General features: G+C 40.3%; 1 protein-coding gene across 1 annotated transcript in view; it reads left to right on the forward strand.

Moving 5' to 3' along the window:
* The window catches only part of rint1 (RAD50 interactor 1), a 12409-nt gene extending 7002 nt beyond the window's left edge, over nucleotides 1–5407 (forward strand). Inside the window, exons 11-15 of the mRNA XM_084038742.1 lie at nucleotides 3624–3728; nucleotides 3832–4052; nucleotides 4314–4494; nucleotides 4684–4802; nucleotides 5094–5407. Of these exons, the coding sequence (XP_083894868.1) occupies nucleotides 3624–3728; nucleotides 3832–4052; nucleotides 4314–4494; nucleotides 4684–4802; nucleotides 5094–5307 (840 nt within the window). The 3' untranslated portion in view covers nucleotides 5308–5407. The remainder of the gene's footprint in view (nucleotides 1–3623; nucleotides 3729–3831; nucleotides 4053–4313; nucleotides 4495–4683; nucleotides 4803–5093) is intronic.
* The last annotated feature ends 4569 nt before the right edge of the window (nucleotides 5408–9976 follow it).

Raw genomic sequence — 9976 nt, forward strand, 5'->3', positions numbered from 1 at the left:
ACACAACCAAAGGATTGAGAGACTATTGATAGAACGCAATAGTCATATCTAGACACTTTATAAACATCTTTAACTTCATGGAGGAACAGGGTGTACTGGATTCATTGAATGAACTACATTTATTTTGTCTGCATTATATTTATTTACCAAGGATTGAAAGAGTAGTAACACAATTCATAAATCAATGGAAAAACCATGGCCTCTTCACACAACAGACCCCTCTTCAGCTGTGGCATTCAGGTCTCATTAATAATGCAGGAACATTTGCATTGAAAATGATGGGAACCATGGAATAGATGTTTTTTCTTCACTTCTGCAGTCTTCAGTGAATAACATTTGAGTTATGTTAAGGTTTTTTAATACATTTTCTTCACTTGTGCAGTGTATTCCGTGAATTAAAGTTTTGTTAAAACATTAAAAACATTAAAACATTTTATGAAAAATAAATGAACATGATAAACACTGGCTGCACAGTGGTGTAGTGTCACACTGTCGCCTCACAGCAAGAGGGTCCCGGGTTTGATTCCCGGGTTGGTTCGGGTTCCTTCTGTGTGGAGTTTGCATGTTCTCCCCGTGTAAGCGTGGGTTCTCCCAGGGTTCTCCTGCTTCCTCCCACAGTCCAAAGACATGCAGGATGGGGATAGGTTCATTGATGACTCTAAATTGCCTGTAGGCGTGAATGTGAGTGTGAATGGTTGTCTGTCTCTACATGTTGGCCCTGCGATGGACTGGCAACCTGTCCAGGGTGTACCCTGCCTTCGCCAAATGACAGCTGGGATCGGCTCCAGTCCCCCCGCGACCCTGAAAACAGGATAAGCGGTAGACGATGGATAGATGATCAACAATTGTTCAAAGGAACGAACGCTCAAAGACAGGTCAAGAGAGACAAAAAGAGACCCAAACAGGCAGACGGAGAAACAGACAGAGACAGAAAGTGAGGCACAGAAAGGGATACAGAGCATATGTTCAGCTTGATTGTTTTTGATTATCGAGTAGTATTAAGTCCTTGTTGAAATGGTTATGCTGCTGTGTCCTGACTCTAAAATAAGAATGCAACAATCACGACTACATGAAAACAGCCAGTACAATATAAGTCATACTGCTAGTGGAAATACAAAACCAAATACTTACCACCACCCCCTATCAATATTATATCAATAATGGGTAATGGTTATTAATATCAGTTATATTTATGCATTAATATTCATATTTAGGTCAAATATATATAGAGAGAGCGATGTTTGCTGGTTTATTTTATTAGGTGTATTAATATTGAACACGTCGTGTGTCCAAATTGCACTCAAGTGACTATCAAAATCAAAACAAACAAAAAAAACAGGAGCCAGTCGCCACGAGGCTAAGCAGGGGAAAACTTTACCTGCTGGATGCACTGGCTGTTCAATAAAACATATCTCCAAAGGAATGCTGGTTTGTGTATATTTATTGCAGCTAAGAACACAAGCAGTGACATTGTGTTATAATTTTTCTTTTACTCTAATTGGTGTTGTTGTGAGGCTGCTCAGACTGTCTTAGAGACAGTTCAAACACCAGGTGAAGAACAGCCGATTTTACTACCTGCTGACGTACTACCACGTGACTCACATTCCGTATGTTACCATAGCAACAGCTACAAGACTACAAACAATAATAGCTGGTACCTACAAGCACCTAATTCGACAGTGTACTTCTTTGGGTGCCCTGCAAGTTTGCAGTAGATCTGATATTCTTAGGACCTGCGGAAACCCTGTTACGCCCGGTTCACACCGGCCGCCGAAGCGCCGCGAATAGCCAAGGAATGGAGCCCGCTTCCTTTCGGCGCCCTTGTTAACAGATAGTAGTTCAGACCAGACGCAAAGCGCCGTGCAGCGATCGTTTCGCCGTCTGGTCTATTTTATGCGCGAGCCGCGAGCGATCGAGTCAATTCTGACAGGAAGTCACACATAGAAACACGAGACAAGCCGATCAATTTTCAAAATAAAAGCAATTTCAAAATAAAATACCGCGATTGACAAATGCGATCGTATTTGTGTATCTAAACAGAGTAGAGAGATGAAAACCAACAAACAAACACACAAAGACAGATACACACAAAGACACACACGCACACAATAGCTCTGAATAAACAACAACTGAGCAGAAAGTGAGGGCTCAATCCCCCGCATGTTTGTAGTGGTGGCACGAACAGCTAACTATTAGCTCACTACCATGCCATATTACGTTGCGTTACGTTCGATTAAACAATCATTTAGAAAAACAATATTTATAATTACCCTTTCCTCCTTGATGTAGATGAAGCGTTGCCCGTGATAACACGGCGCACACTCTCTCCGGACTGGAGCTGCAGTTGGCAGTGTTATGCTGCTGTGCTGTCCGGGAGGGGAAAAGCGACGCGATATGACTGCCCAGCGTGTCGCGGCTTGGATTTGCAACGTCAATTGCTGCCCGACAACGCATTTGACAAGGTTCTGATGGTCTCCGCTGACGCCAGTACAGTGGAAAGTAACGCTGCTGCCTCGGTTAGGCTACGTGCAGGCTGTTGGGCAGACATTAGTGTTGCAAACAACGTGGCTGACGATCAACACTTGAATCGCGCTGTTAATTGCGCAATTTTGTTGAACGGAAGACCTTCCGGTTTTACTGAAACACCTTCCGCTTTGACTGAAATGCCTTCCGGTTTAACTGAAAATCCTCTCACACACTATACTGAAACGCTCTCACACACACTACTAAAACGCTCTCATACATACAAGTAAAACGCTCTCACACACACTACTAAAACGCTCTCACACACACTACTAAAACGCTCTCACACACGTTGTTGAAACGCTCTCATACACACTACTAAAACGCTCTCACACACACTACTAAAACGCTCTCATACACACTACTAAAACGCTCTCACACACTACTAAAACACTCTCATACATACAATTAAAACGCTCTCACACACACTACTAAAACGCTCTCACACACACTACTAAAACGCTCTCATACATACAATTAAAACGCTCTCACACATACTACTAAAATGCTCTCACACACACTACTAAAACGCTCTCATACACACTACTAAAACGCTCTCATATAACCAAGTAAAATCCTCTTAAAAATTAAAGTGAAGTAGTGTGTATGAGAGCATTTTAGTAGTGTGTGTGAGAGTGTTTTAGTAGTGTGCGTGAGAGCGTTTCAGTAGTGTGTATGAGAGCGTTTCAGTAGTGTGTATGAGAGCGTTTCAGTAGTGTGTATGAGAGGGTTTCAGTAGTGTGTGTGAGAGCGTTTTAGTAGTGTGTGTGTGAGAGCGTTTTAGTAGTGTGTATGAGAGCGTTTCAGTAGTGTGTGTGAGAGCGTTTCAGTAGTGTGTGTGTGAGCAAATACTTTTTCAGTTGTTTATGTGAGTGTTTCAGTAGTGTATATGAGAGCATTTCACATGTGTGTGTGAGAGGTAATTCTGAATTATGTCCCAGACGGCCCCTCATAGTTCTCTACGTGACTTTTTTTCGTGACTATTTTCGTGACTGACCTTTAAATGAACGCTGTATTGCGATCATGTTGCCGTCTGACAACCTCAAAAAGGGTCATTTTTAGAGAACGTGATCCCCGTTATTATATTTTCCTGTTTCCAGGTGATGAAAGAGGAGTCTCGCTGCCCGCTGGGCGCCCGTTACTGTGCCATCCTCAACGCCGTCAACTACGTCTCCACCATCCTGGGAGACTGGTGCGACAACGTGGTGAGTGGATGCCATCAAACAGGAAGTCTGGGAAACTAAACCCAACCCCCCGTTGTCATGACAGCTTATCAGTTCCTTTCTATTTATCTATTCATGTCTCCAGTTCTTCCTGCAGCTGCAGCAGGCGGCGGTCTCCCTCGGCGAGGAGGTGGTCCTGGGCGGTCTGGGGGTGATGGAGGTGGGCCGCCTGGCCTCCCTGGAGGGGTCTCTGTTCGAGGGTCTGCTGGCCCTGCTGGACCGGCTCAGAGGGGACATGATGGGCCGGCTGCTGGAGTGGACCATGAGAGAGATCGCGGAGAAAGCCAAACCATACAGCCAAGACAGGTGAGAGACGCCAGTTAGTTACCATGACGACCCAGACAAATATTTATTTTTTTATATTTGATAGCAAAAATGTGTGTCAAGTATAAATTCTGGTGGTAAATATATTTAATGTGGTCCCATTCTCCTATTAAGTTATCTGATGCTGCCATCTGGTGGACTCATACTAGTACTACGCCACATTTACTTCCCTTCCCCGGACAGCAGAGGGCAGCACCAACCCAGGAATGATTGTTTTCACCGGTTTGCCTCGTTTTCCTGCAGGTGGCTGTCCCTCCCGACGGCCAACGACCAGTCCGCCATGACGCTGTCCAGTTCGGCGTGTCCCATGATGCTTTGCGTGAGGGACCGCTTGTTGAACCTTCATCAGGTCCTGAGTCTGTCTCTGTTCCAGCTGGCCTGGCAGGGCCTGGCGGAGAGACTGGACAACGTTCTCTACCAGGACGTAAGACGAGAATAAAAACTTAAAAACATACAACGAGGGCCGTTAGCGTACGAACATTTTAACGTTTACAGCAAAGGTAGACGATTCGATCTAGAATCTTCATCTACAATACCAGGGATTTGTATGACTTTTTAATATTTTTATGACTGGCTTTTTTTGTCGCTGAGCGTGTCCTCGTGTCTCCGTCAGGTGATCCTGTCCAATCACTTCAGTGAAGGCGGAGCGGCTCAGCTGCAGTTCGACATGAGCAGAAACCTGTTTCCTCTGTTTGGTCACTACTGCAAAAGACCCGAGAACTTCTTTAAGCAGTAAGAGAGTTTTATTTTCCACAAGCATCAGTCCTGATCGTCACGACCAAATAATCTTTCACTTTCAGACTTCTTAATATTTAAATGCCATGTCTGTTTCTATAATGCAACTGGAAAAACACGTTTAATTAATTATTTTCTGGACACTAAAGGCTCGGGGGGGATTATATTTGGGGGGATATGTTAATGATTAGCAACAACATTGATATTGATGCCTTTTTATTTTGTGCAGTATTCGTAGTGAAGGGGATGAAGTTTTTAATGTCTCTCTACCTCTCTCTCTCCCTCCAGTGTTAAGGAGGCGTCCATCATCTTGTGTCTCAACGTGGGCTCTGCTATTCTGCTGAGGAATCTCCTCAAGGAGTCGGAGGAGGAAGTGAGGGACTGGGACGGTGCCGGGGATCCTCCACCGGAGTCTGCGCTGAACGAGTTGGGGGTCTACTGCTTGGCGCCCTGCGATGTGGCGATCCTCCTCAACCTTCGAGCCTCGTGGCCGGGACAGTGACCATGAGCTTTCATCTTCTGTCTGAACGCCACCGCTAATGTTTCTCATGTTTGGACGTTGACACTGTAGTGTTGTACTACATGTGGGGGACCCGCTGGACTGGAGATAACAATGGTTATATGTAAAAATGGATTATGTAATAAACCCTGTTTATCTGCGATGCTTTGGACAATGGTGTCAGCATTATTATAGCATGTCGAAAATTCACAAAATAAGGCAAACCACAAAATTCATAAAAAAATATTAAAAATTATTAAAAAGTCGTAAAAATCGCTAATATCGCTTGTCGCACCAAGTCTGAGTGTAGTGAGTCCAAAACGGTCATAAAAAGCCATGGTCAATTTTTTCAGGGAAAAAAAAAGTCATACTATAGCATGTTGAAAAAAAAGTGAAAAATCGACAAAATTCATAAAATGTTGTAAAAATGATTTAAAAGTCATAATATATGCTTGTATATCACGTGTCAATCAAAGTCTAAGTGTAGTGAGTCCAAATGGTCAAATTTTGGTCAAATTTTGGAAAAAATAAAGTCATACTGTAGCACGAGGAAAATTCCAGAAAAAAATCTGTCGAAATAAATTTATAAAAAAATATTAAAAAGCAGTTGTATGGCTTGTCGTGCCAAGCCTTTTTTTCAGATTTTTTTCTGGCATAGATACCTTTAATTTAGCAGTGGATAGAGAGGAAACATGCAGAAAAGGACCTCCGGCCGGGATTCGAACCGGTGTGGGCTGCGTACACAGGATGCGCTCTAACCACTCGACCCCCAAGTCTGAGTGTAGTGATTCCAAAACAGTCATAAAAAGCCATGGTCAACTCTTTTGAGGAAAAAAAAACAGTCATATGATAGCATGTTGAAAATTCACGAAAAAGTCAGTCGAAATATATTCATGAAAAATTATGGAAAATTATTAAAAAGTCATAAAAACCGCTCATATCGCTTGACGCGCCAAGTCTGAGTGTAGTGAGTCCAAAACAGTCATAAAAAGCCATGGTCAAATTAAAAAAAAAAATAAATAAATAAAGTCATACTATAGCATGTTGAAAAAAAAGTAAAAAATCAACAAAATTCATAAAATGTTGTAAAAATGTTTTAAAAGTCAAAACATATGCTTATATATTGGGTGTCAATCAAAGTCTGAGTGTAGTGAGTCCAAAACAGTCATAAAAAGCCATGGTCAATTTTTTCAGGGAAAAAAAAAGTCATACTATAGCATGTCGAAAATTCACAAAAAAAATCAGTCAACATAAATGTATAAAAAAATATTAAAAAGTCGTAAAAAGCAGTCGTATGGCTTGTCGTGCACAACCTTTTTTCAGATTTTTTTCTGGCATAGATACCTTTAATTTAGCAGCGAATAGAGAGGAAACATGTGAGGAAGGGGGATGTGACATGCAACAAAGGAACTCTGGCCAGGATTCGAACCGGGGTCGGCTGCGTATATGTGTACACAGGATGCGCTCTAACCACTTGTCCACCAAGTCTGAGTGTCATGGGTCCAAAACAGCCATAAAAAGCCATGGTCAAATTTTACCCCCGAATAAAAAAAGTCATACTATAGCATGTCGAAAATTCACAAAATAAGTTGAACCACAAAATTCATAAACAATTATTAAAAATTATGAAAAAGTACTAAAAATCTCTGGTATTGCTTGTCCCGCCAAGTCTGAGTGTAGTGAATCCAAAACAGTCATAAAAAGACATGGTCAATATTTTACCCCAAAAACAAAGTCATAGCATGTTGAAAATTCACAAACAGGCAGATGGTACGGTAACGAGACAGGAAAGATTCATGTTAGACATGAAGATCAAAAGGAACCACGGCTGGCCATCTTTCTACTTCAACATCCACAAGAGACGAGGTCGAGTCAGTCAACAGTTCATATGATTGTAAAATGAGACTTCCTCAGACATGTGGGATATCTGTGAAGTTGTTTAGTTAACCTCCAGCTATACTTTCTCAAACATATCAGTGCCAACATGAACTATTATTAAACATTACAATAATGTATTTAAAAAATCCACAAAATGACTCAAATTCAAGGTTTTGTTGTTTTGTATTTTCCCCCAATTTTCTGATACTTTGACTAAAACCATCAACTGATTAAATGACAATAGAAACAATCGTTAATTGCAGTACTAATGCACACAATCTTTAGTTTTATTTCATGGACATTTTACAATTTTCTTGCCCATTTGGGCTGCTCTCATGTGGATTTATACCCGGAAGGGAACTATTATCAAGCAACGTCTAGGATCTCTGTCAACAACATAGCCGAATTCTGATAGTTAAAGAATAAAGTATTTAATAAGAACTGGATAGCAAAAATATACAGGTACTTTACAAAGCAGGGCACACTCGCTTAGACTCGACAGACCACACAAGGTAGTTAACTGCCCGAACATCACAAAAAACAATGTACCCATGTACAGAGGCTTAACGTCCTCGACATGGAGGTCGAGGGTTTGAATCCAGCCCGGGATGTATTTCCAGCATAATGTCTCTCTCTCTCCTCTAATTTCCTCACTATAATAAAATGCTTGATAGGCTGAGAAAAATATTAAAAAGTCATAAAAAACGCTGGTATCGCTTGTCGCACCAAGTCTGAGTGTAGTGAGTCCAAAACAGTCATAAAAAGCCATGGTAAATTTTTTCAGGGAAAAAAAAAGTCATACTATAGCATGTCGAAAAAAAAGTGAAAAATCGACAAAATTCATAAAATGTTGTAAAAATGATGTAAAAGTCATAACATATGCTTGTATATCGCGTGTCAATCAAAGTCTAAGTGTAGTGAGTCCAAATGGTCAAATTTTGGTCAAATTTTGGAAAAAATAAAGTCATACTGTAGCATGTGGAAAATTCCAGAAAAAAATCTGTTGAAATAAATTAATAAAATAATATTAAAAAGCAGTCGTATGGCTTGTCGTGCCAAGCCTTTTTTTCGGATTTTTTCTGGCATAGATACCTTTAATTTAGCAGTGGATAGAGAGGAAACATGCAGAAAAGGACCTCCGGCCGGGATTCGAACCGGGGTGGGCTGCGTATATGTGTACACAGGATGCGCTCTAACCACTCGACCCCCAAGTCTGAGTGTAGTGAGTCCAAAACAGTCATAAAAAGCCATGGTCAACTTTTTTGAGGAAAAAAAAACAGTCATATGATAGCATGTAGAAAATTCACGAAAAAGTCAGTCGAAATATATTCATGAAAAATTATGGAAAATTATTAAAAAGTCATAAAAACCGCTCATATCGCTTGACGTGCCAAGTCTGAGTGTAGTGAGTCCAAAACAGTCATAAAAAGCCATGGTCAAATAAAAAAAAATAAAGTCATACTATAGCATGTCGAAAAAAAAGTAAAAAATCAACAAAATTCATAAAATGTTGTAAAAATGTTTTAAAAGTCATAACATATGCTTATATATTGGGTGTCAATCAAAGTCTGAGTGTAGTGAGTCCAAAGCCATGGTCAATTTTTTCAGGGAAAAAAAAAGTCATACTATAGCATGTCGAAAATTCACAAAAAAAAATCAGTCAAAATAAATGTATAAAAAAATATTAAAAAGTCGTAAAAAGCAGTCGTATGGCTTGTCGTGCCAAGTCTTTTTTCAGATTTTTTTCAGGCATAGATGCCTTTAATTTAGCAGCGAATAGAGAGGAAACATGTGAAGAAGGGGGATGTGACATGCAACAAAGGAACTCTGGCCAGGATTCGAACCGGGGTCGGCTGCGTATATGTGTACACAGGATGCGCTCTAACCACTTGTCCACCAAGTCTGAGTGTCATGGGTCCAAAACAGCCATAAAAAGCCATGGTCAAATTTTACCCCCGAATAAAAAAAGTCATACTATAGCATGTCGAAAATTCACAAAATAAGTTGAACCACAAAATTCATAAACAATTATTAAAAATTATGAAAAAGTACTAAAAATCTCTGGTATTGCTTGTGCTGCCAAGTCTGAGTGTAGTGAGTCCAAAACAGTCATAAAAAGACATGGTCAATATTTTACCCCAAAAACAAAGTCATAGCATGTTGAAAATTCACAAACAGGCAGATGGTACGGTAACGAGACAGGAAAGATTCATGTTAGACATGAAGATCAAAAGGAACCACGGCTGGCCATCTTTCTACTTCAACATCCACAAGAGACGAGGTCGAGTCAGTCAACAGTTCATATGATTGTAAAATGAGACTTCCTCAGACATGTGGGATATCTGTGAAGTTGTTTAATTAACCTCCAGCTATACTTACTCAAACATATCAGTGCCAACATGAACTATTATTAAACGTTACAATAATGTTTTAAGAAAAAAATACACAAAATGACTCGTTTTTTTGTATTTTATCACAATTTTCTGATACTTTATTGATTAAAACCATCAACAAATGAATGACATGAAACAATCTAGTTGCAGCACTAATCCACACAATCTTTACATGAATTTCATGGACATGTTTTAGTGTTCTTGCAGATTTGGGCTGCTCTCATGTGGATTTATACCCAGAAGAGAAATATTATCAAACAATTTCTGCAGGATGTTCTACAGTCAAAGAAAAGACAAATAAGGAGTTTGTTCGTATGCCTGAAACTAAAGTGGTATATAGAATCTGTCTGACAATCAACAGTCACACTTGGTAGAGAGATAACGGAGATTCTTACATCAAC

This window comes from Eutrigla gurnardus (assembly GCF_963514095.1).
Source record: "Eutrigla gurnardus genome assembly, chromosome: 21".
NCBI classification, from domain to species: Eukaryota; Metazoa; Chordata; class Actinopteri; order Perciformes; family Triglidae; genus Eutrigla; species Eutrigla gurnardus.